This window comes from Rhipicephalus microplus, chromosome 7 (genome assembly GCF_043290135.1).
Source record: "Rhipicephalus microplus isolate Deutch F79 chromosome 7, USDA_Rmic, whole genome shotgun sequence".
NCBI lineage: Eukaryota > Metazoa > Arthropoda > Arachnida > Ixodida > Ixodidae > Rhipicephalus > Rhipicephalus microplus.
The window spans coordinates 68,370,068-68,396,944 of record NC_134706.1 but is presented as its reverse complement, the minus strand read 5'-3'; the positions used below and the strand labels follow the sequence as shown (position 1 = coordinate 68,396,944).

The 26,877-nt window shown below is 48.2% G+C and overlaps 1 protein-coding gene across 6 annotated transcripts in view; it reads left to right on the top strand.

Moving 5' to 3' along the window:
* Positions 1–26,877, top strand: part of LOC119179454 (AP-5 complex subunit zeta-1) — a 101,847-nt gene that overhangs the window by 73,421 nt on the left and 1,549 nt on the right. Inside the window, exons 16-19 of one of the 6 annotated variants that reach the window (XM_075869241.1) lie at positions 10,077–10,228; positions 12,473–12,520; positions 13,683–13,763; positions 26,209–26,442. In XM_075869241.1, the coding sequence (XP_075725356.1) occupies positions 10,077–10,228; positions 12,473–12,520; positions 13,683–13,755 (273 nt within the window). In that variant the 3' untranslated portion in view covers positions 13,756–13,763; positions 26,209–26,442. Of the gene's footprint in view, positions 1–10,076; positions 10,229–12,472; positions 12,521–13,682; positions 16,380–24,018; positions 24,983–26,208; positions 26,443–26,877 lie in introns of those variants that run through there. The other 5 variants (XM_075869239.1, XM_075869238.1, XM_075869237.1 and 2 more) reach the window with 5 other exon arrangements.

Here is a 26,877-nt window from a genome sequence, read left to right as displayed (position 1 = left end):
AATCATATGATGGTTTTAAGACGTTAAAACCCAAACAAAAAAGAAAATTATTTTATGTCCAATGAACAGCTAAGCTATCAAAAGCCTAGAAAATGTTCTGAAAAGCAGTTCTGCGTGCTTTTAGAGCCTAGTTTCAGTTGCATTGAAATGTCATCATAACAAAGTTGCATCTTATTCAAAAATAAGTTTGTTATATCTGGGAATTCATTAATAGGGTGTATTCTTTACTCTGTATCTATTGCATGACTGGTTTTCATTTACTTCGTTATAACTGATATTTTGTTATATTCAGGTTCATTATATCGAGGTATGAGTGTACTACAGTGGACTCCTCTTAAACGGAACTCGAAGTGGCAAGGAAACTTGTTTTATTGATGAGAAGTTTCATTTAAGCAATGCCCACAAAATGAATCAAATATGACTAAAGCACCACCTGGCTAACTGAATAAAAACATTCTAAAGTATACAATACTACTTCAGTATTAAAAAGAAAAAAATGTTCATATTGCTACATGCATGTTGATATTTTGTGGGACGATGCGCATGTGTGCCTGACGAAGAGAGAGAAAGGTGCTCTTCGCTTGTTAGCTGGTGAACCGGTCACGCCATTACTGCTGGTTTTAACTAAATCTCTTCCACAGCCTCGTCGACACGGCGTCGTGTCTTATTCGTAACATATTTGGTGGAGGTGGAACGTTCCCCGTCCTCACCCTGAAGCTTCGCAGTGGCCGCACCATTCCGTCTCCGGCCATGGTTGCCAATGACAACCCGCCAGCGTCTCTATCTGTAGCTCCAGCCACTACATACCTAACGATGCCCCACCCGCGTGATCCCGGTACATTCTCCGCACAACCTGTGCTTGACGTTGACTACTGGCTCCGCATGTATGAGCGTGTTAGCCAGACACACCGATGGGATAATACCATGATGCTCGCAAATGTAATCTTTTACGTGGACGGCACTCCACGTGTTTGGTTCGACGCCCATGAGACCGAGATCACCAGCTGGGATATCTTCAAGGAGCGACTACGCGACATCTTTGGGGACCCGTCTGGTCACCGAATGGAAGCGCGACAAGAACTCGCCACTCGGATGCAATCCTCAACAGAGTCATATGTCTCGTACATACAGTACATACAGGACGTGCTCGCGTTGTGCCGGAAAGTAGACGAGCAAATGCCGGAGAGTGACAAGGTGGGTCACATACTCAAGGGCATCGCAGACGATGCCTTCAACTTGCTCGTGTACACTAACGTCACGGCCGTCGATGTGATTATTAAAGAATGCCGCTGCTTCGAAAGGGCCAAAAGTCACCGTGTCCTGCCTCAATTTACGCGACTACCAAACACGGCTGCTACATCCACTTGTGCCGATCTCATTGCCACGCCACCCATGCAGGAGAACGTGACACGTATAGTTCGACGGGAGTTTGAGACGTCAAGTCCGGCGCCATTTCCTTCACTTCCACTCGACCATGGCGCTGCACAAACGCCTCCAGCGGTCTCCGTTATTCAAGCTGTCGTGAGGCAAGAAATTGCAAAGCTCGGATTTCCTGTGGCCTGCTTTGTCTCCCGACCCGACTCCACACCGATGACAATAAATGCACCGCGCCACGACTCATACTTTCTTCCGCGATCCCGCAATCCGACGGAATGGAGAGCAGCAGACGACAAGCCTATTTGCTTCCGCTGTCACCGGGTTGGCCATGTCTCCCGCTACTGTCGCATTACTTGGACGCCGCACCCTTGGAGCCAATTTTGTTCTTCTCCTCGGCCATACGCGGATGCCCGTCGGTATTCACCCAGCCGTGAGTATCCTGCTTCCGACGCACCTTACAGCCGCTCTACCACTCTTTTACCGTCACCGCAAAGCCGCCATTCGCCGGCACCCCAACCCCGCCGCTATCCATCGCCGACTAATTGCGGATCTCCCCAGAAAGAAAACTACATTATGCAGCTCCTGGAGGTAGTGCTGCATCAAGTGCGAGTGACCCAGATCCTCCGTTGACGCTCCCTACTAATAAGAACTTGCTGGAAGTGCATGTCGACAGTCTTTCTTTGACGGCCTTAGTTGACAATGGAGCTCAGGTGTCGATCATGAGTGCTCGTCTCTGTCGCCGCCTCAAAAAAGTACTCACGCCTGCCGCAACACAGGCCGTCCGTGTCGCCGATGGTGAAACTGTGGCCGTCATTGGAATGTTTACCGCACGTATTAGCTTTGCCGGCCGCCATGTTCCTGTTTTATTTACCGTGATCGACAATTGCCCTCATGATCTCATCTTCGGGATGAACTTCTTATCGACGCATTCGGCGCTGATCGACTGTTCCGCCAGCGCTCTCTGTTTAGAACATCCTCTTCTTCCGGATTCTCGCTCCGAGATGCCGAAAAACCTCTGTACCACAGACTTCAGTCGGATACCGCCAAAAGCATTCATATTCATTGAATTGGCAACAAGTTCACCTGTTGTTGACGGTGAATATGTCGTCACGCCCATTCCTGAGGTTCTCCTGGCGCGCGACATCACTGTGCCACCCTCCATCGTAACTATGGCCTCTAACCGAACATGTCTGCCCATTATCAATTTTCGTTTCATGCAGCAAGTACTACCGAACAGAATATCAATCGCCAGGCTTCGTTCCTTAATAGACGCCCACGTCACCGCTTTTGTGGCAGATGCATGCTCCGATCGTCCATGTCGCCCGCAAGATGCCACATCCCTCGATTCGGCCTTGTGCCCCATGTCGTCCCGAAACTCAAACCTGAGCAATCCGATGCCCTATTCCGCCTTCTGGCTTCCTACCGCGACATATTTGACACCGACCGCAGTCCACTCGGTCAGGCTTCTGTCGTGAAGCACCGCATTAATACTGCTTATTCTCCTCCCATTCACCGCCGACCATACCGGGTGTCTGCCACAGAGCGTAAAGTAATTCAAGAAGTTAACAAGATGCTAGCCAAAGGAATTATTGAACCCTCCTGGAGCCCTTGGGCATCTCCCGTTGTGCTCGTTAAGGGGAGACGCGGGTCGAAAAGTCGCGGTTTTCCGGAAAATTTTCGCTTTTTTTTTTTCCGGCTGTATTGGCATCCTTGGACTATAATCTATTACTTCTGAAAATATCAAGCTGAAATTCGCACGAGAAATTATCAAAAAATGCTTCCAAGTGGGCAGCGGTGACGCGGGAAATGCGCGAAAGTCGCGAAAAACGGCGAAGTTCGCGTCGTCCTGTCGCGAAAACGACGTGTTGGCCGCCATTTGCAATCGTGCACACATGCTGCGAAGGCCGTATCCTTCATAATCCACTAGTAGCCAGTCTCGTGCCTTCACGCAGAATAAACAAAAAACGAGGAAAACAATGCGTACATCACGCGTTTTGAATATCGCGGCACACAGCGCGAGGCCACCATTGGACGGTGGTGCGCTCCACGCTCCTCCCCCTCCTATCTCTCCGGCAAAAGAGCGAAGCCTCGGACGTCGCGATCGAGTTTTTCTGCGTTTCTCTGCCATTTTTGCGTCATGGCAAGCCCGAAGAAGTGCAGTTCAGATAATCGAAAGTTCAGAACTCGCCACAAGTATCGAGAGAAACGGCGTCGGACGCTTCGCAAAGCGACAGCGAACGACGATGTCGCCCCCGACCAACGCCCCGACGCTCCGACTTCGGATAGGCCTAACACCGTCATCGAACCCTGCGACAGTGGTTGTGAAATAGCCGCTGCCGTGGAATTCGTCAGTGCATCACAAAGGAAGATTGGATTCTTTGAGAGTGAACGTAGACCGGTAGATGCTGCTACTGCGAACATGCTGCTTTGCGAAATCGATGCGCTGACGGCACTTGTGGCGGGTGCGCGATGCCCAACCTGCCGCGAACAGAAGCTCGGCGTGCGAGAGGCAGCTGGAAAGCGCAAAGGACTTTCGGCATTCCTCGAACTGTGCTGTCAAAATTCTGATTGCCCTGAATCTGCACTTTCGTTCACGCACACGTCGAGACGTACTGCTTCGGCCGGGGACCAAGGAACGAGCGCTCGTTTTGACAGCGGCAGCTCGCGTGACAGCTTTGCTGTAAACGTGTAGGCAGTTCTGGCAGCACGCGCTATAGGCGCAGGCCACGACCAACTTTCACGATTTTGTGCGATTCTCGGTCTTCCGAGCCCGATGCATCACAAAACATTCAACGGCATTTGCAAGAAGCTCCATGGTGCGGCGATGACGGCAGTGAGCAAAAACTTGCACCAGGCACGAAACATCACGAAGGACGCAGTCGGCGGCAGAGATGTGCCAGTCATGTTTGATGACACCTGGCAGAAAAGAGGTCATAAAAGCCACAATGGAGTGGGCACAGTCGTGTCCCTGGACACGGGGCTCTGCCTCGATTTTGAAGTTCTTTCGAACTACTGCCATGCTTGCAGTATACACAGGGACCTTGGGGAGGATGAAGAGATATGGCGAGCTTTTCATCTTCCAGTTTGCCAAAAAAACACTGACTGCTCATCCCATGCAATGGAACCTGCGGCAGCTGTCAATATATGGCAGAGGACCTTGTCTTATGAAACTCCACTGCGATTCACCAGCTTCCTAAGTGATGGTGACAGCAAGGCCTACACTGCAGTCTGCGAGGCAAATGTATACTGTGACACCCCCATTGACAAAGAAGAGTGCACGAACCACGCTGCAAAGCGCTTGGGAACTGCCCTACGGAAATTGGCAACGCCACTGCCACGAGGTGAAAAACTGAAAGATGCGACAATAATAAAACTACAAACATATTACAAGATCGCCATCACGAGCAACAAGGACAGTGTCCGAAATATGTACACTGCCATATGGGCATCGTATTTTCATTGCTGCTCCAGTGATGGTGCCAGTAGCCACAACTTTTGCCCCGCGGGACCAAATTCGTGGTGCAAGCACAAGCGTGCGGAAGCACTGGGGGAGCCTGCACCACGCCACACCCCACTGTTGACGAAGGCTCAAGGATTGGCAATTATGCCTATCTACAAGCGCCTTACAGAGGAGAAACTCCTTATTCGGTGCCTTCATGGCAAGACACAGAATGCAGCCGAATCGCTGAACAGCAAGATATGGCTGCTATGTCCAAAAACAAAGTTCGCCTCCAGAACAACTGTGGAGACAGCCACCGCTCTTGCTGTACTCTGGTACAACAAAGGCCACAGGGGCTTTGAAGAAGTGCTCGAAGGCATTGGAATTTTCCCCTCACAAGATCTGGCCACACATGGTGACCACTGTGACGTCATGCGCATCAGGACGATGAACCTGAAGCAAACTGCAGAAGCGAGGGCACACCGTCGCAACACAGCGAAGAGAGCTCGTGTTGAGGACACTGACCGCAAGAGCCGTGAAGGACCAAGCTATGGTGCAGGGGACTTCTAGACACTTGCAGTGCATTCAAGGCAAGGTACTTTTCATTGTGCCCCAATTTGATGCAAAAAGAATGATTTCCTAATAAATGCCAACTTTGCGAACTTTCAAACTTGTTTTTCTCATTTTCATTTTTTCTGACAGTTTCACGTTTTCCGGGCAGCCTTTTAGAAACTTATATTCATTGTATAGTAACGAAACTTGGCACACATATTCTTCAACACATGCAGAATGCAAATATCTACTCTAAATTGCAATGCCTACCAGCATTAGTTGTGAAAATATTAGCTTATTGTTTCAAGGGAGATTGAAAATGATAAGTCATTCAATACAATTTTTTTTTCTTGGTTCCAATATTTCTGTGACATATCTATATAGATATTTGCACTTTTCAATTTACCAAGTGTCAAATAAGATCAGACGCAGTGCTTTTACTGAAAGTTTAGTACATAAAAGAGTGCCCGCAAAAAATGTAACTTTTTGCTATTGTTTATGGCATAACTCAATAATTATACCATCTACACAAAAAGTGATTGCATATTTGAAATCTGCATGAAAAACTATACTAATAACAAACTTTTCAAGTCTCTCTTACTAGAAATAAAAAAAAAACTTTTTCGAGGAGCGTCTCCCCTTAAAAAGAAAGATGACACGTGGCGATTCTGCGTTCGTTGATTACCGCCATCTTAATCGAATCACGTAAAAAGACGTTTATTTTTTGCCCCGAATTGATGACGCCCTCTATTGTCCTTGGGCGTGATAGTTTTCTTCAATTGACCTACGTTCTGGCTATTGGCAGATTGCGGTGAACGAGAAAGACCAAGAAAAGACTGCGTTTGTTACTCGCGACGGCCTATACCAATTCAAGGTGATGCCGTTCTGGCTATGCAATGCCCCAGCCACGTTTGAGCCTATGATGGACTCGCTATTGCAAGGGTTCAATTGTTCAACATGCCTGTGCTACCTGGATGATGTCCTTGTATATTCGCCTACATTTGAGACGCACCTCCAGCGTTTTTCAGCAGTTCTCAACATTTTCCGCACTGCTGGCCTTCAAATAAACTAGTTGAAATGTCTCTTTGGCCGCCAGCAGATTACGGGGTTGGGCCATCTTGTCGACGCATCAGGTGTGCGTGACCCAGAGAAATTTCGTGCCGTCACGAGCTTTCCTGCACCCCAGTCTGTCAAGGATGTCCGGAGCTTTGTGGGACTTTGTTCCTATTTCAGAAGGTTCGTGAAAGATTTTGCAACAACCGCTCGACCACTCACCGACCTTCTGAAGAAAGACGTGACTTTTACGTGGGGTTCCGCTCAAGCTGCCGCTTTTTCTCAACTCATCACCCTCCTCACGACTCCACATATATTGGCGCACTTTGACCCGTCCGCCCCGACAGAAGTCAGAACCGATGCGAGTGTTAACGGGATTGGAGTCGTCCTAGCCCAACGCCAGCGGGGACACGACCGAGTCATCGCATACGCTAGCCGCCTTCTCACAGCTGCCGAGCGCAACTATTCAATAACAGAGCGTGAAAGTCTTGCTCTTGTTTGGACCGTCACGAAGTTCCGCCCATATTTATATGGCACGAGCTTCTCTGTAATAACGAACCACCATGCGTTGGCTTTCCTCACTGAAGAATCCTACTGGCCGGCTCGGGCTCTGGGCTCTGCGACTGCAAGAGTATACCTACACGGTAACGTACAAGTCCAAACGCCTACATCAGGATGTAGACTGCCTGTCTCGCTACCCAGTTGCTGAGTCGAGCTCTATGCCTGACACCGACACCGAGCCTTGCATCTTTTTCCTTTCGCAAATGACATGCATCGGTGACAAATAGCGCCATGATGCGTTCTTGTGTGCTATCATTGAGCGCCTCGAATCACGATCTTCCGATCAGTCCTATCGTTCATTCGTGCTCCAGGATGGTGTATTATACCACCAAAGTTTTGAGCCGGATGGACCGGCCCTGCTGCTTGTCATTCCAAAACACCTTCGCTCGGAAGTTCTACATGAACTTCATGACCTTCCGACTGCTGGTCACCTTGGTGTGTCACGCACTAAGGACCGAATACACCGACGCTTCTTTTGGCCAGGCCTTGCATGCTCAGTCAAAAGATACGTTGCGGCTTGTTAGCAATGCCAGCGCTGCAAAACACCATCGATGCCTCCCGCCGGATGCCTTCAACCACTTGACATTCCGTCAGAACCGTTCTTCCGCGTTGGCTTGGACCTGCTTGGCCCTTTCCCCTTGTCTTCCTCGGGTAACAAGTGGATAGCCGTGGCCACCAACTACGCCAGGCGTTATGCCATCACACGAGCTCTTCCAACAAGATGCGCCACAGATGTCGCCGACTTCCTCCTCAAGGATGTGATTTTGCAACACGGAGCCCCACGGCAGCTGCTTACAGACCGTGGCCGCACCTTTTTGTCGAAGGTCATAGCCGACATCTTGCAGTCCTGTCAAACGAGACACAAGCTGACTACGTCATACCACCCGCAAACCAATGGACTCACGGAGCGTCTAAATCGAACTCTTACAGACATGCTCGCTAAGTATGTTTCTACCAACCATACCGACTGAGATCTCGCGTTTCCGTACGTCACATTTGCCTACAATTCTTCTCGCCATGACACTGCCACCTACTCCCCATTTTTTCTGTTATTCGGCCGAGAACATACATTACCCCTAGATACAGTCATTTCGTATACCGTGACACCGACCAGCGAATATGCCCTTGACGCTATCACTCGGGCTGCCAATGCATGCGAAATCGCCCGCACTCGCTTTCTGGTCTCTCAAGAGAACCAGCGGCGTTTGTACGATCAACGGTACCGCGATGCGCACTTCTTACCCGGTTGTGATGAGTGAAGAAAACGAGAACGACAGAAGTGCGGGGCAAGGCGCGTGTAATGTGCGCGTGAGTGTCAGCAAATCAGCTGGTGACCTGTGGTGGCCCATAGAGGTGGCGTGCCACGATTGGGCCACGTGTGACCATTACGTGGCAGTAAGCTTTGTGGCTGGGGACGAGCCGAAGCAGCGGCAGACAAAAGACAGCGGGCCGAAGCGTCGGACGCAGGCGATCCAGGTTCCGGCCAGAGAACGCGGCCGTCCACGCTGCTGCCGTCCAACCACCAGCCGGGGCGGCATTGCCGGCACGAGTACTGCATCTCGGGGCGCGGCCTGGCCTGCTGTTCTCTTCCTTGCCGAGGGCATCGCGGATCTCGGCGAGGCGTCTCCACGGTCAGCCGTTCAGCACAGCGATGAACGTGGCCTGGCTAATGGTCACGGTTGCGCCGAGCATCGCGTCTCGACGCAAGCTGTTCGCTGGACGGGCTGGCCATTCCCCGCATGGAGCATCGCGTCTCCGATGCGGGTTGACTGCGCAGTTGTCGCACCCATGCCATCAAGCGCCGGTGTCACCAAAGTGTCGCACATCGGCAAGGGACGAGCGAGACGTTCTGCCGGGCGAGACGCGGGCGTATGCACGGCGGACCACGGAGCCGTGCAAGGTCCAGGGTGGCCGAGGATCAAGGTGCCAGGGGAGTTGCTGGCTAAATCGAGGATCGCCAGCGGTGCCGAGACAAAGCGGTGCGCCGCTCGAGAGGGGGAGTTCATGCCAGGATTCCTGAGCCGGACGTGGGACCCGTACGTGTCGGCCAGGTCGAGCTCCGGTGTGTTCGTTCGGGGTCGAGTTCGCCAGCCTGTACAAGGTCCAGGGACGGGGCCTGCTGAACAGCTCCTGCCCGGGTGCAGTGGCCGGGAGCAGGTTCGTGGGCGAGGCCTACCGGGCGTGGTCCTCGTGAGCCGTGGCCTGATCCTGGACCTCGGGAGTTGCGAACCAGGCTGCTGGGTTGGTCGCGACGTCCGATTCAACGGTGCTGCACATGGTAGCGCATCCGTGTGCGGTCAGCCGTTCCAGCCGTGCCACCTTTGCCCTCGCGCACGTCGACGACCGCATTGTGTCGGGACGACGGGGACCCAAACTGCGACGTTCCCATTCCTGGACCAGGAAGTGCACAAAACCGAGAAGAACAAGGTGTGCCTGTACAAGTAGGTGTTTCCGCCGCACCTGCCGCACCCGACGCTGGCCTTCATCGGGCTGCTGCAGCTGCTTGGGGGCGTGTTCCCCGCGCAGGAGGCGCAGAGCCATTGGTTCGCGCAGAACATCAACAAGAAAGTGTCACTTCCTTTTCTAGTGTTCAATATAAAGCTTCTTTTGTTCGCATCAATTGTTGATGTTAATCCTTTTTCGTCCGCTATTGACAAGCATAGTGACGAATGTCCTTAACCATCACACACATGTACACATATTTTAATGCACAACCTTGAATCATGTGTTTACGTGGTTATACACTAAAACCTCATTATAACAGTCATACCTGCCACGAAAATATTTCATTATATCAGAAAATTCATTGTAAACATATATTAACCTTGTATCTATGACGGAGATGTCCTTCATTCACTTCGACATTACCAATAATTGTTCATATCCTGGTTCGCTATATCGAAGTTTGAGTGTAGTTTGTGCTTTAAAATATGTGTTTCAGTGCAAATAAAGGTAGTTTTGAGACCAGCGCTGCTGTTCAGCTCCCTTCTGTTCTTCTTGTCCTCATTATTTCACGCTGTATCCACTCAACAAGTTTAACAGCATCAAACTCGCCCAAATGTCAGTTATTTTGCAACCTTATGTGTGACTGCAGCTGGCCGTGCGGTCTCAAGACTTGGTGGCTCGGGCCTTGCTGTGCCTGTCTAAGACGGGTCAACTGTGCAACAGCTGCCAGGTGCAAGGAGCACCGTTGGCCGTCCTGGAACGGAGAGTGCTGGAGCTCACCGCCATCATCAAGCATTCAGGGTGAGTCGGCTGAGGATTTGCACTCCGTGTCAAGTTTAGGTATGCCAGATCTGCAAAAACCGGGACCATTTAAAGGACTTCAAAGGCTTAATTGCAACAGAAAAGGCAACAGATAATACAATCTTTAACATTTTGATGCATTTTCAGAACCTGAAAATACGTCGATGAAGTCTAAAACTTGCGTTGGCACCACCAGAAACCGCCGCTGTTCAGCAAGCATGGACACCGCCATTGCTCGATAGGGATGGCAATGAGACTGTGCTGCCTTTGCCACTGGCTTGCTTTTGAGCCGCAGACGATCCAAAGCTGAAGCTCAGTTGCTCAGTTTATGGTTTTTTTCACGCAGCTGCCGGGTGCATGTGCGGAACAATGCCTTTTCCGATTACGATGCTTATTTTGTTTGCGCTTGGCCAGTGAGGTAACTAATCAGAGCGGCTGTTTGTCCACATTATCAACAAAATCAGCTATCTGCGAGCGGTGTACGATGAGAATGGCATAGAATAAGGCAAATGTCACCACTCCATGATACCCCGTCTCCGTCTCGGCATTGTTGGATATGCTTTGACGGTGGACAGCTGCTGGTGTTAATGTGTTAATGCAACTATTTAGTTCGTTCACAAAAGTGGTTGTATGCGTTGTTTCAGCATGCTTTTCACCATGGTCTCGCTGTGTATTATCTCATGACGCTGCTGGAAAAGAATAGGAAGCGGCGGACACTTTTTGAATGTTGAGAATAAAGGTTTCTTTGTTTTGCTAGCTCCTATCAGCTATACTTTTTTTGTTCCACTGCAATTAGATTTTCACGAAACTTTTTCCGCGCCCCATCAGTTTTGTTGTAGCGGGGTTTGACTGTGTATCCTATAAAGTGAACGGGGGATGACTGCCACCTAAGCTGAGTGGTAGAGCATCGGACGCGTTATTCGCAGGTTCGGATCCTGCCGGTGGCAAGTTATCTTTTTCGTCCACTTTTATTTCTTCACATTTACCTTACTGTTACTTCCAATATATCCCCTAGATTTTTCTGGATATCGTTGTCTGTTAGTTCTCTTTATTATTGGGTCTGATAAAGAAAAAAAAAGAAAAAATAAGCCCTTGGACATACATGTCTTTTCTTCAACAGCAACTGAAACTGCTGAGACTTCAGTTTCTGCAGAAAGTGGCAAGCTGTGATTACACGCTGGTGTGTTAAACGGAAGTGTGCATTAAATCTCATTGGAGAGCTCATTGGAGAGAATCAGAGTTAATGAATGATCTCCAAAAATGCATCTCGCGTTTGTGACACCAGGAATGCATCTCCGGAGGCTGCACTCGCAACATTGAAGTGCATTTCGTTCCTTTCAGCTGTGTCAGAAATTCTTGTAGCTCCGTCACATCGAAATTACTTTGCGGTAGAAAAATAGGGAAACGAGGGCGTGCTGGTCGTACACCTCTGGCCGTACAACCTTTCACATTTATGTGCACAAGTCACCTCCTGAATTTTTTGTAAGGTTGGGCTTATTGGTGGGGATACACTATGAAACTAGTAGGCACAAAAAAACACGGATGGAGCAAGTGCATCATCCCATTATCCTTTGTTTCATTGGTGTTTTTGTTTTGTACACTACAAGTTTCCCCAAGGTTTGCTAATTAGAGCTTGTTCATTAGTTTCACAAATTCTGCACGAATTTCACAAAAATTTGTGGCTGTAGTAAAGTTTCTCTCGTGTGTTTAAAATGATTTGGATGTCATGTGAAAGGAAAAGAGCACCAGAGAGATATGTGCCTCGAAAAAAAATGATTCAAATAGTTGCCTGTTGCTGTTCAGCAAAATAGCCAACCTTAATGTTATCTGCAAATAATGTGCACCTTCTTATTCTGTGTTTGTTGCTGCCTGTGTGCTAAGCTGTAAGGCAAATCATTGTTAACAAAATGAATGTGTAACCCACAATTGATGTGCGCTCAAGGTAGATGTGCAAAGGCAAGTATGTAATATTTGTTTTTTCTTCTCTCCTCTAACGTATTTATTTTGGTGGAAGTGAAATGCCCCAAGACCGTTTTATAACTGTTATAAAGGCGAAAGTCTTGGATGCCTTATCAAACATGAAAACCGACTCTAGGCAGGGTAGACATGAAAGCAGGTGATGCGAAAATATTATCAGTTGTGTTCAAAGTGTTTCTTCAAGGTGTTTTTTTCCAAGTGACTATAAAGGGCTTTTAAAAGATATTAGAAGCTGTTGCTTTCTTTTCTTCCTTTTTCTTTGCTTAGAGCTGCCTCAGACATACTGACACCTCCAAAGGAAGAGGAGCTGAAGAGGTAAGCCTGTTTTGAATCCATCAGTTTGTCATTAAGGGGGCCCTGCAACACTTTTTTGAAGTAGCCATCGACTGGATCCAATAAAGAAGCTTCTTGCCTCACAAATTGTATGCCGCAAAAATATTTAGAATCTATCTAGTACAAGCGGAGCTGCAAAGATTTGTCGCATGCTGCTATGGCTTTCTCTTTTCTTTCGTCCTGACAGAAGTGCTGGAAGCTAAGCAGGGAGAGATGGCACCGGGAGATAAAATACATTCCGTGGGCCTCGTTACTTCGAGTAATTTCTTTCTCTTTGTTTCCTTTGAACGCGCGGATTTTCATTGCGGTCACAAGCGCACCTGTGAGCAGGTCGCAGCCTCTGTGGGCAAGTCGCAGCCCCAGTAACTGGGAGCCCGCCACGCTCAAATCAGCCAATGGCAGGATACTTGGGCCTGTGATGCAATGATTTTGGAGTATGTAGCATCATTTGTCGAGAGAAGAGAAAGCGATCTTTAGCTGACGTTTAGAATTTATTGTGAATTCCAGGCGGCGTGCTGTGCTATAGCATTTGACTAGTGTGTTCTCGGGAGCCCCAACTACATATCGGTAGCGTTTTCTGGCTATACTCAAGAAGTGTTGGTGGGCCCCCTTTGTGAAGGCAGTTTTGAGGGCTCATTTCCTTGTTTGACACAACCTTAATGACAGGCAGGAAATAATGAAGACAAGGATGGTATATGGATCATTAATTGTACTCTTCAAGTTGCATTGTAGTAAATGTGATATAAAAGTAAAGTGAATGAAAAGACAACAGACACCAGGCAGGGACCGTACTTGCAACATTCGGATTACGCGCATAGCGCTGTTTTTCATAGCAATCTTCGCTCAAACTTGGCTTCCATGCTTCACGTCATGGAGGTGTGCATAAGCATGAATTTTCTGGAGGAGCAGTGAATCCAATAAGCCTTGTTGCTGTTGCTTGTGATGCTGAAGGATTATAAAATGCATGCAACTAGGTAGAGGCGAGTGGTCGACACACTTAAGTGCCTGTTCATATGGACCCCTTGTCTGCGTCTAGGTGCATGCATTTCATAATCCTTTAGCAAGCACCTAATTCTTCCTAAATTTTGTTTGTTCGAGACACTGTCTTCCATTGAGCATCTGTATCGTTTGCCTTGTGCTGCAGGCGGCACGAGGATTTGGCGCAGTTGCCTTCCCTGGTTCGTTTAGTCACTGCTGTCACGTCTACCCAGGAGTAATCTTCGTGGTGGGCCTCTTGTTCGTACAGTACTGTTTCTTATATATACATGCTCATTTTTTACTGACATGGCGTTTCTTGTGCTTGCTTCGGGTGTCAATAAGTCTTGTAACAAAGTAAAGTGCTCATGGATCTAAATGCCACATCAAAACTTTGTGTACTGACCGGAATGCACAATTGCTAAACATATCTCCGTGAATCTGGCCGCTGAAGGTAATATTGGCTGTCATGTGAGCGTCGAAGGTAAAGTTACGTTGATATTACGTGATGTGAATGAACTAAAGTATTTGCACTGTGTCGTGTTTGAATCTGTGAACAGGTGTATGTACGACATACAATGAGATGTACGCACTGTTTGCCTTTGTGAGACTGAGTTTTTTTTGTGTAGTATTAGCTGGATTATCTACGAGCTTTCCTATGGTCATTGCACTTTTGTTTCAGTGGATAAGTGTTGTTTACACGTCCTTCAATAAGTTCGAACAATGTGGTGTCTATTCCACAAGTTTTTTGGCATTATATGAGGGTTAGCATTGACAGTAGTTGGCAGTGAGAATGTCAAAAAGATGTGGTTAAGTGTGATTTTATTATGTTTTACAAGTGGAGCTTATCAATTACTGCGTGTGTGTCATAGACGATTTTGTGCAGCTGGTTTGCTAACTCGAACCTAGATGGCGCTACAACACTCTAGACGTCTCCTTATCATGACCATCTTTTTGCCGTGCCCTTCTGCAGTACTGTTCAACAACCACTCTGCGTCGTCTGCTTCCCGTCCCTGTAGCGTCTGCGCGCACGCAATTAAAAGCGAAGCAGACGCTATGGGAAGCCGAGCAGGCAACGCGACACAGATGTTCAGCAGTGCTGCAGAAGGCCAAGGAAGAAAGACGAGCACAGTAGGGAAGGTCATCATGGCGGCACTTATGGGTGCTGTTTCGTTCCACCTCGATCTTATGTCGTCCTCCTGCGCTGTGTTTCCCATAAGTTCGCAAGACACCTATTTATTTGATTTATGTTTACGTCCCAAAGCTTCGAGAGCAATGTATTCGTTGGTACTTTGCAGTGTTTTCTAAAGTCATTCTTGAATCTTCGAGACAAGGCTTAGCAGACATGGCCAAATAAACACAGCTAATCTTCTTAAGACAGTACGTACCTGATGTCTTGTCCCCAGCATGAGTTGACATAAAGTGGCAACCGATTTCATTATTTGTTGGTTGCTATGACGACAGTGGGCGAGTAGCAAGCGCGAGTTTAGATCGAAGCGGGCGTTTGGGTCTGCACGGGTGCTGACATGTTGGCTTCTAAGCCCAGCTACTGGCACTTACGGCCACGACCGCTTCGCTGGCCCAATGCGTACGCTTGGGCGATTGCCTTGGAAAAGGCCAGTTTACGGTCACGTGATCACATGGCAGCGCATCGGGGCTGCTGCGGATGAAAAATGAGCCTGTGCCATTGACAATCACATTACTTGTAGCTGAATTGAATGCAGAGGTGTATTCAAGATGAATATTATATACACTAAATATTTAAATGTGCTTCCCCTCTAGTGTGTCGGGTTTTCTTTGGTTAGCCATATGAGCTTACTGTTGCGTGCTCCTGCACGGGCTGCCTCATTGGCATTGAAGTAACCTCCAAAGCAGGGGCTTCTCTAGAAATAATGTTGCTTTCTCCTAGTGTCAAAGCCATGTTATGATTGATCACACCACATGGACTTGCACTTGGCTTGTAGAGTGTGACATAGGGAAGAAGCTTTGACTGATCAGCAGGTTTGCGGTGGGTAGTTTAGCAGTGAAAAAGGTGAGAGCCGAATGACGTGGTAGACGAGTGGCAAAGTACGGGTACATTCGTCACTGTTCTCACGGAATACTGATGTATGGTGTCTCTCTATGCGGCGGGTCTCTTGTTCAGTGGGTTTTCATTAAACCTCATTGTGCTGTATTCTAAAGCCCACCTTTGGGTTAATAACTAGCACTGCATGTGCAGATGAAGTGAGGAAGCCCACTGTGGCTCCGGCTTTGATTGTCTGCTGCATGTTACAAGCCCAAGACCAGTGTCATCAGTTTGCCATGCCATATTCATCGCTTGTATGACAGTCGGGTTCACGATCGTGAAGAGCTTCACCACTAAGCTTATACACTCAAGCGTCATTATATCAAGGTTGCATCTTACTGGAAATTAAGTTTGTTATATTAAAGATTTTTTATAAAGGTTATTCTTAACACTACTTTTCAGTGCTTTTGTTATAACCTATATTTCGCTGTATCCGTGTTCGTTTTATTGAGGTTAAAGTGTACATGTTACATGCCTGCCATGTGTGCCTATTGCTCTGTGCCTGTTGCTCAGCACAGCACAGCTGGAATTGTGTTGTATTTTGGTGGGAGCTTTCTCTCATTGGAGCTAACAGACATTGACCATGCAAGTTGCATTCACAGTAGGCGTATAACATCGGCAAATGTGCCTTAGGCTGACCTGGCTGTGCAGCGGGGTCTTTCATTAAATGGGACACCTAATTCAGCCGTTACGCGATGTAAACATACCGGAACGACATGTTTTGCTTTTGTTAAAATGGTGCTCTGAGATGAATGCATCTATTGAAAAGAAAAATAAATCTTGTGAAAACTTTGTCACAAATACGTCTGTTGGCCGTGAGCACTGCCACGCAGAACACTGGAAGTGAGCTTCGCCCTAAGCTGTCCATGTCTTCGTGTGGAACTTGTACAGGTGGGTCTCGCCAGATGTGAAACAGAGGTGTGCACTTCATTTGTTTATCAATGCCTTTGTTATAGCTCTGCTACCAGGAATCCTGTACCTTTCTCTTCTTTTTTTTTATAAAGGCGTGTTTCATGCCAAACTTCATCTTTTTTTTGCATGCTCCTCTTGTAATTTAATGAAAGATGACTGTAGCTTATCACTCTCTGTGGGCTGATAACATCCTCCAGCTGACAACGGGCATTCGTGAAGACTTATATATATATATATATATATATATATATATATATATATATATATATATATATATATATATATATATATATATATATATATATATATATATTGTGGCAAAGCCTTCGAACAGTGGGTCGTCCTCTCCAGTGCCTTCTAGCGGGTCGCCCTTTTCATAAGAAGAAGAGCAGCACGTGCAGAGAGTCTGTCCCCACATTGACTGTCACTGTCGTGGATCATCAACGAGTGTCCGCCAATAAACGTCTTAACGATTTGGTGGAGAGTGTTGTGCCCTTCAAACATCTTTGGTTCGCATTCGATGCCCTTGGAGCTTCGATCCCGTACTGTGCCTTTTACCATGCACCAGGACGCCGCTCAGCAAACGCTCCCTCCTACGCCGACGCCATGTCCCGGTGTCCCCCGCATCTGCGACCCTCCTGTCTTCACCGGCGCGGATGGCACCGACGACGAGGACTGGCTCACCATGTACGAACGCATGAGCATCCCCAATCATTGGGACGAGGCAGCTAAACTCGATAACCTATTTTTCTACTTCGCGGGTGTGGCTGGAACGTGGTACAATAACCACGCGTCTGATTTCCCGACTTGGTTCACTTTTAAAACCGCTGTCGTCGACGTGTTCGGCCGTCCTACCGTTCGTAAACTGCAAGCCGAACAGCGTTTACGTGAACGAGCACAGCAGACCGGCGAGTCCTTCACAAGTTACATCGAAGACATCCTCGACTTGTGCAATAAAGTCGACCTGAATATGTCAGAGGCTGACAAAATCACGCATGTTCTAAAAGGCATCGCCGACGATGCCTTCATCATGCTCCTGGCCAAGAACCCTCTCACTGTGGCAGAAGTCATTACATTATGCCAAAGTTACGACGAGCTGCGGCGGCAGCGCTTGATGACCCGTCGATCGCCACCACGTGATGCTGGTTTCTCGGCTTTGTCAGAAGTTCCTGACCACACAACCTTGCTCGCCGAAATCAAGTCATTCGTGCGCGAGGAAGTTGCCCGCCAGGTCTCTTTACTGGCTTTTGCTCTGTCGCAACATGCTCAGCAGCCATCAAGTACACTTCTACCTCCGCTCCGCCGAGCCAATCAGCAGGAAATCGCGGAGGTCGTTCCTGAATACCACCAGCCGCCTCATGTATCCGCTCCACTCAGCTACGCCCAAGTTGTAGCCAAGTCGCCCCCACTGATTTCTGTGGCTTGCCCCCTAAGTTACACCGAAACCACCGCGAGGCCCCAGGCCTTCGGAGAAACATACGCCGACGTCACCCACGTGCCCCGACTGCCGCCCACCAAACACTCATATCAGCAGCCGGCTCGCCCATCGCGTTCTGAGACATGAATGGGACTCGCGAACAAATGGCGCACTGTTGACAATGGCCCCATCTGCTTTGGTTGTGGTCGCGTCGGTCACGTAGCACGCTATTGCAATCGTGTGCAGCAACCGCAGGTCGCCTTGAACTTTCCCAGCCAATCAAGCCGCTCTTATGACCAACCGCCGCCTATGTCACCGTTGTCCTGCCCCGTTTCGTCTACCCGCCGTTCACCATCTCCGCGACGTCGCTCACGGTCGCCGATGCAGCCACGTTCACTCGAGGGTGACTAGGAAAACTATTCGTCGCAGTCCACGAAGCAAGGGCTGCGACGCTGTCGAACTGCGGAAGCCCTCGGGAAAGCCCATTGAACGTGATAGATGTACTTGTGAATGGCGTTCGTGCATCTGTCCTTGTAGATACTGGAGCCGCCGTATCCGTCATGGACGCAAAACTTGACCGATTACTGCGCAAAGTGACCACGCGACTCTCCGGGCTCTCCCTCCGTGCAGCCAGCGCCCAAAGCATTCACCCTACGGCGATGTGCACAGCCCGTCTTATGATTCAGGATGTGATGTATGCGGTCGAATTCATCATAATTCCTTCATGCTCTCACGAGGTCATCCTAGGATGGGATTTTCTCTCCCGCCATGACGCCGTCATTCATTGCGCACTAGCAGAAATAGAACTCACACAATTCTCTTCTTTGACGCCGGCCGACAGTTCATCTGCTGAAAGCATGTTACTCGTCAGAGATGACATCCAAGTGCCTGCAAACTCGTCCGCGATGGTGTCGGTCTACTGCGCAAGCCTTTCTGACACTGCTGCACTCCTCTCGCCATCTCATAGTGTTTTCATCAGAAAAGGCTTGCTGGTTCCTTTCGTGACTGTGCAACTCACTCACGGCAGCACCACTATTTTTGTAGTGAACTCATCCCCGTACAGCGTTACGTTGGTGGGAGGAGAATGTCTCGGCAGCATGGAACCCATCGAAGACGAACAAGTTGTGGATCAACCCGATGACATGCACTGCTCAAGTTCCAGTACGCTTAGGGCTGTTTCGACATCTGCTTCATCATTCGATGATGTATTCGGTCCCTCTATTCCCTACAACCTTGCGCCAGGCCAGCGTTCCCAGCTTCTGGGCCTGTTGGAAGAATTCCGGTCTTCTTTTGACGTCGCCCAACTTTCTCTCGGCCGCACATTCACCGTTACACATCGCATCGACACAGGCACACAGCCACAACTGCGGCAACGTCCATATTGCGTATATCCCACAGAACGCCATGTAATCAACGAGCATGTCGACGACATGCTTCGCCGTGATGTTATTCGACCCTCTAGCAGCACCTGGGCGTCTCCTGTCGTTCTCGTCACAAAGAAGGACGGTTCTGTGCGGTTCTGTGTGGACTATCGACGCCTCAACAAGATCACTCGTAAGGACGTGTACCCACTACCGCGGGTGGATGACGCGATTGACAGCCTGCAAGGAGCAGAATTCTTTTCATCCCTCGATTTGCACTCGGGGTACTGGCAAGTACCTATGGCAGAGGACGCTCGACAGAAGACCGCTTTTGTCACCCCCGACGGCTTGTACGAATTCAACGTCATGCCGTTTGGGCTGTGCAATGCGCCCGCCACCTTTGAGCACATGATGGATACTGTTCTGCGTGACCTGAAATGGCACACGTGCCTGTGCTAGCTCGATGACGTCGTCATTCTTGCTCCGGGCTTCTCGACGAATCTTCAACGCCTACGGCATGTTTCAATGCGTCTGAGTTACGCCAGTCTGCAACTGAACCTAAAGAAGTGCCGATTTTCAGCTCGGCAGCTGACAGTACTGGGCTACGTTGTGTCCAAGGATGGAATTCTCTCTGATCCAGCTAATCTTCGGGCCGTGGCCGAGTTCCCCAAGCTGATATCCGTCAAGGAACTGCGGAGTTTAGTAGGGCTGTGTTAGCTACTTTCGGCGCTTCATTTGAAACTTCGTGACTATCATATCGCCGCTGACGAAGCTCCTCGGAAGTAACGGGCCTCTTCATTCGTGGTCATCACAGTGCGAAGACGCTTTCCCAACGCTCCGTCGTTTGTTGACGTCGCCTCCCAAGGACCCTACGGCCCCTACAGAGGTGCACACGGATGCCAGTGGTGTCGGCCTTGGCGCTGTCCTTGCGCAGCGAAAACCAGGATTCCCGGAATATGTCCTGGCGTATGCAAGCCGTACGCTTACTAAGGCCGAGACTAATTACACTGTCACCGAGAAGGAATGTTTGCCAATCGTCTGGGCCCCTACAAAGTTCCGACCTTATTTGTATGGTCGCCCATTTGACGTCATCACCGACCATCACGCACTATGCTGGTTGTCGTCATTGAAAGATCCCTCAGGCCGTCTCGCCCGGTGGGCACTTCGCCTGCAAGACTACGACATCCGCGTGCTGTACCGCAATGGAAGGCAACATTCTGACGCCGACGCCCTGTCGCACTCTCCCTTGCCTGACGACAATGCCCACAACTCAGCGTCTCACCTTGCCATTTCTTCCATTAGCATTCATACCATTGCTACCGAACAGCGCAAGGATCAATGGATCGCCTCGCTGATAGACTTGCTGGCTGATCCATCCACTCCATCCACTCACGCGTTGCGTCGTCAAGCCCACCATTTCGCCGTTCGGGACGACCTCCTCTACAGGCGCAATTACAACGGTGACGGCCGCCAGTGGCTACTAGTCATACCTCGCAGTACGCGCTCTGACATATGCGAGTTCTTTCATTCCGATCCGCAATGTGCGCAATCCGGGGTATCGAAGACTTACCACTGCATTCGCCAACGGTACTTTTGGCGCGGCATGTACCGCTACGTGCAGAAATTCGTTCGCTCCTGCATAGATTGTCAGCGCCAAAAAGCTTCAACGCACCTGTCACCGGTAGGTCTGCAACCTCTACCTTGCCCTGCCAGGCCCTTTGGGCGCGTTGGCATCAATTTGTATGGGCCACTTCCACTGACGTCGGCTGGTAACCGCTGGGCCATTGTCGCTGTGGAACACCTCACGCGATACGCCGAAACGGCCGCTCTCCCCGCGGCTACAGCGAGCGATGTGGCCTCCTTTCTGCTCCAACGATTCATTTTGCGACACGGTCCACTCCGGGAACTGCTCAGTGACCGAGGCCGCGTCTTCCTGTCAGAAGTCGTTGAAGCCATTCTTAAAGAGTGCAACGTTGTTCACCGTATAACTGCTGCTTACCACCCGCAGACGAATGGCCTCACCGAACGCTTCAACCGTACGCTCGGCGACATGCTCTCCAAGTACGTCGCCACCGATCACACAAATTGGGATTCCATTCTACCCTTCGTCACCTACGCACATAATACCGCCCCTCAGAGCACCACTGGCTTTTCACCTTTCTTTTCATTATATGGAAGGCACCCTTCGCACACCATCGACACGATACTTCCGTACAAGCCATATTCGTCTGAGTGGGTGCCTATTTCTGCTACAGCCAAGCTTGCTGAAGAGTGTCGAGAGCTTGCAAAGACCTTTACTGCGCACGATAGATCAAGAGCGGCAAAAAAGCATTCGTGCTGACGCCAGCGCTACTGCGCCCACGTTTCTCCCTGATGCGCTTGTCTGGCTCTCGATCCTTACCACTGCAACTGGCCTATCTTCAAAACTATTGCCCAAATACGAAGGCCCCTACGGTGTCGTCAAATGCACTTCCCCTGTCAACTACTTGATTTAACCAATCGAACCATCTTCGGACATGCGCCGTCGAGGATGCAACATTGTTAACGTAAAGCGCCTCAAGGCCTACCATGACCCCCGAATCGTAACCATCTGTGAGGTCGCCAGGTGGCTCCCTTTTCGTACCCGGGGTAGTTGTGGCAAAGCCTTTGAACAGTGGGTCGTCCTCTCCAGTGCCTTCTAATGGGTCGGCCTTTTCATAAGAAGAGCAGCTCGTGCAGAGAGTCGGTCCCCGCATTGACTGTCGCTGTCGTGGATCATCGACGAGTGTCTGCCAATGTACTATAAAATTTATTAGGATTTCGGTTATGTCAAACAAAAAAAAAAAGCCATTGTGCTTAGATTTAAATGCATGTTAAGGAACCCAATTTAATGTCTGCTGTGGGGGGGGGAGGGGGTAGTAGTTAAGGTGCCCGGCTGCTGACCCGAAGGTCGCAGGTTCGATACCTGCTGCAAGGTTGCATATTGGTGGAGGCGACGTGATGTAGAGCCGTGCAGTGTCAGTGCAGGTTAATTGGACACTGAAGAGGAACGATGAGTTGTTTTATATTGATAAACTGTGATCTGAGAACTCTAGCCATGAGTTTCACTCTCATAAGTTCATTATCAGCGGAGAAAATCAAGCTCGATGTTCAGTTTTTAAATTTCGTGCCGTAATTTCTACGCGGGACGTAAAAAGTTCCACAATGTACTTTTTGTATTTTCGGAACATTGGTTCAATGAAGTTTGCTGAGACTTTGTATGATAGGTCTATGGCACCCACAGATTAGAATGTACTTCAATGTAATCGATTAGGAAGCTACGTAGGACCCTGTAGATGCCTTCAAAAATTGATGATGTCACAGTGTTCGGCGCGGGAATCTCAAGGTGGCGTCTTCATGCGTAGATTTTCTTCGCGTGTTTTCTCATTTACCAAGTGTGTCGCAGTTAGAGTGGTGTTTTCAGGGTTGTGGAATTGCACTTTACTATTACAGAAAAAAGTGTTTTGCTCTTTAGTGTCCCTTTAAAGAACGTCAGATAGTCAAAATTTCCATAGCCCTCTACTATGGTGTCTCATTGGTTTTGGGATGTATAAACCTAGATATTCGATAAGTTTTCTGCTGTGGCATATCTTATAATCATATTGTGGTTTTGGGGCATAAAACGACTGCAAATATATTTTATTGTAAAAATAATTGCATTAAGATGTCTTCTAAACATCTATCATTGTTGTGATCGCAGCCTCCTGATCTGAACATTCTCATCTTTTGAACTTTGAATTACAATGGCAGGTCGTGAGTATTGCGCTGGATCACAAACGGAGCGTGTTGCTCCGACTGAGATTGCTGTCTCCAAATCTGCGTTTGGAACGCGTAGATTTTGTGTAGACATATTTCCAGTCGAATCTGCAGATTTTGGCAAAGTAATTTTCTTGCTCCTTGATGCGATCCGGATCTGACAACCGCTCCCGTCCTGCCATTGGGATAGGACTGCTCCACAGGGAAGAGAAAAGTTGGATCGGCTATTCGAATTCAGCATATAATTCTATGCAAGGCTCGTAAGATGCTGACATGCATGTGTGCCAACCTCTGACTGCACTCTTAGGGCAAATTGGTTTGCCCCTAGAATACATATGTTTTGCAAGGCAATAGTCCAGTATTTTTTTTAGGTGTTTCTTCGGTGCTAAAAATTGAGGTGCCCCACACTGTGGTATTCCTCGTAACCACAAGTGCTGAAAATTGGGAAAGTTGGTTCATTGTGCTTGAACTGGTATAGTGCATTATGGGAAGGAAAAAAAAAATGGCTGAACAGACTTACACAAAAGGACAGAGCGCTAACTTCCAGCTGAGCTTTATTGGCAAAATGCATCAAATACACTTATAATGAAGGAATGATGACAACGAAAGGGAACAACAAGCATCATCGCAAAGTAAGGCACCACGAGATCGGCGCTCGAGCTCCTCCATCTTCCTCGTCCTGTTGCTATCTCGAATCTTCCACCTGCCCGTTTGGTTCACCCAATAAACCTCTTTACATTATTATTATTATTATTATTATTATTATTATTATTATTATTATTATTATTATTATTATTGCTGGGTGGGGATGTGGCACCTGGGATTGCTCGCTTACGTCGCCGCTTACGGTGGTGTGCTAACTCAAATTGATTTTACCGCGGTCATCAGTCCAACTTCGTATGGCAGATGACGGGGCATTTGTCACACATTTTAATGAAAAACGACGGCAGCCATCTGTAACCAGTAATTTTTACAGGTCCCAGGGACACCAAGTTCCATCAACGAAAGGGAGAAGGCAAGTAATGAAGAAACTTTGGGCAGCACTACTCCTTTTAGTACCACCTGCTTTTCCCCATTCTACCTTCTATACGGACGTCGACCATCGCACACAATTGACACTTTGCTGCCATACGCACCAGATGTACCTGAGTGCACGGCCGTGTCTGAAGCCGCCCGTCACGCCGAAGAATGCCGCCAACTAGCAAAGCAGTTTACTACGGCTGACCAGCAACGCCAGAAAAAGGCCCGCGATGATGACCACCCTCCTGCCGCAGAGTTCTCCCCTGGAACCCTTGTATGGCTGTATGTACCACCCTGTGCACCTGGTTTGTCTATCAAGCTACTTTCAAATTACTATGGTCCATACCGCGTGGTAGAGCGCAAATCGCCCGTCAATTACGCCATTGAACCGCTTACGCCACTCGGTGACAATCGTCGGCGTGGACCTGATATTGTTCATGTGGATTGCTTGAAGCCATACTTCGACCCGCTCGTTCCCACCTGTTAGATCGCCAGGATGGCTTCATCTTTCTCGACGGGGGCAATTATAATGAAGGAATGATGACAACAAAAGGGAACAACAAGCATCACCGCAAAGTAAGGCACCACGAGATCGGCACTTGAGCTCCTCCATCTTCCTCGTCCTGTCGCTATCTCGAATCTTCCACCTGCCCGCTTGGTTCACCCAATAAACCTTTTTACACACTGACTTTTGCAAGTATAGAAAAACACCAGAACAAAATGCCTAGATTAGAGACAGCAGCATCATAGTGTCACAAACAACTTTCACAGACAGTTTGTGTGATTAAGGAAAGACACGCCATGTCTCGATAAAGCCAAAGAAAGTTGTCTAATCTTGGCGTTTTGTTCGGGTGCTTTTGTATGCTTGTGCAAGTCTACATATTTGATGCATTTTCCCAATAAAGCTCGGTTGAAAGTTAGTGTTCTGTCCTCTTGTGTAGATCTGTTTGACTGTTTTTTTTTTTCATTCCCATAGTGTGCTATACCAGTTAAAGTAACTCATAACCACATTGCAGTTGTGGTGGGCAAAATCAAAGAATTAAGTTAATTGCATCAGGTTTTTGAAGGGATTAATGTAAGCAGCGGCACATTGCACAGTTGTCACAGTAGTGTCAGTGGTGCTGTAAAAACCTTACGACTCATTCGTAGTATTTGAAGGCTATGGCTTCAGCGACTACCAAGATGCTGTAGGACCCCAAGCAACTGCATTCACAGCATTCACGTTTTGAAAAAACTTTAATGATTCATGGCTGCAACCATAACGGCTGCACAAAGTCACATGACTACAGCAGCTTACGTACAAACGAATACCACATTTTCAGGAAGTCGAAAACACTGTGATCATCTTCATCTGGAAGACGTAAAAGAACAGAAGTTTTTTACAATACTGTTAATTGCAAAGCTCCTTGTGAATTATTTCTGTTTCTGGCTTTTTACGAGCTAAATTTCGAACCAGAAGCCTATCATATTGTGTTCAGGTAGTTTCTTCTTAGTTACACACTGTCATCTATAATATTAGCGGCTGTGATGGCACAATAAACATTTAAATATTTTGCATAGTGAGCACATTTTGGTTGGGGTGTAAAGCTATCAGGCAGCATGTTTCAGTCATGGGCATGTTACTAGTAAAAAGTACCAGTGTTACAGTTACCTAAGTAAAAAAAGTAGCTCTGTTACAGTTACAGTTACCGAGTTTCCAAAAGTAGCCTGTTACAGTGACAGTTACTCTGAAAAAGTGATGGTGTTACTTTTTCGTTACTGTACAAAATATGTAATAGATAACAAAGTGATAGAATTTATTTAATGAAAACACACGAAGGCATGCGCGGGTAGTCAAAATTGCACATGGTAAAATCTTAAACAAAGGAAACCTAAAAGATGGCTCAACACCAGCCGTGTTTGTGTACGCCTCATTTTGTTGCATCAATTTATTTGTTAATGCACCGTTGGTGAAAATGAACTTAATTTGCAATTAATAATAATAAACGTCCTTGGACTCTAGAAGGAGAAAGCGTAGTTGATGCATTTGAACAACAGCATTATCCTAGGACGTTTATTAGCGATATCCAGAAGCGCTAGCTAAGAGGAATGGGGAACGCGTCATGAGTGAAGACAACGTCGAATGTGTATGTTTTCGATGTTCAAGGTGTATCGGACTCTGTTCGGAGGCCTCTACGTCCGCTGGCCGCAAAAACATGTGTTCGTGAATTACAAGCACGATGTGGGATTGCAACGCGGCTTAACATCGACGGAATTGGCAGGAAAGTATTGACAAATGGAATATTGCTAAAGGAACTTGTGCTACGCATTCTAGGACAGAGTTTGCTGAACACTGCTGGACAATTGGACATAGTTTTGACCTAAGCAATGCGATGATGCTGGCGCGTGAATGAATTTGGGGTGGGGGGGGGGGGAAGAGAAAAGTGTGAGTTGGAGTTAACCTTTTACAATCAGTTCCAAAGAGGCTTTAAATAATTATTCGCTAGTTGAGCATAAGTTAAGAATTATTCGCTAGTTTAAAGAATTATTCGCTATTATTTGTGGCTCTCAACCGTATTGGGCTCTGCTGCTTTCAAGCCGCCCGTCGAGCAAGGTTATCTCGGAGCCTCGGACGAATGAGACTAAGCTTGGCGTCCTAATGATTCACCGATACACCAAGAGCAGAGCTAGCAGCTCAAGTGATTAATAGGATATATATGTGAAAAAAAAAACAAACGACGTGAACTTAGCCTTTGCGACCTCCACTCTTTAGCTGCGAGAGGAGCGGTGTTGTGGAAAGGTGAAAGATGAAGAGGAAATGGGAAAGTAACTGTAA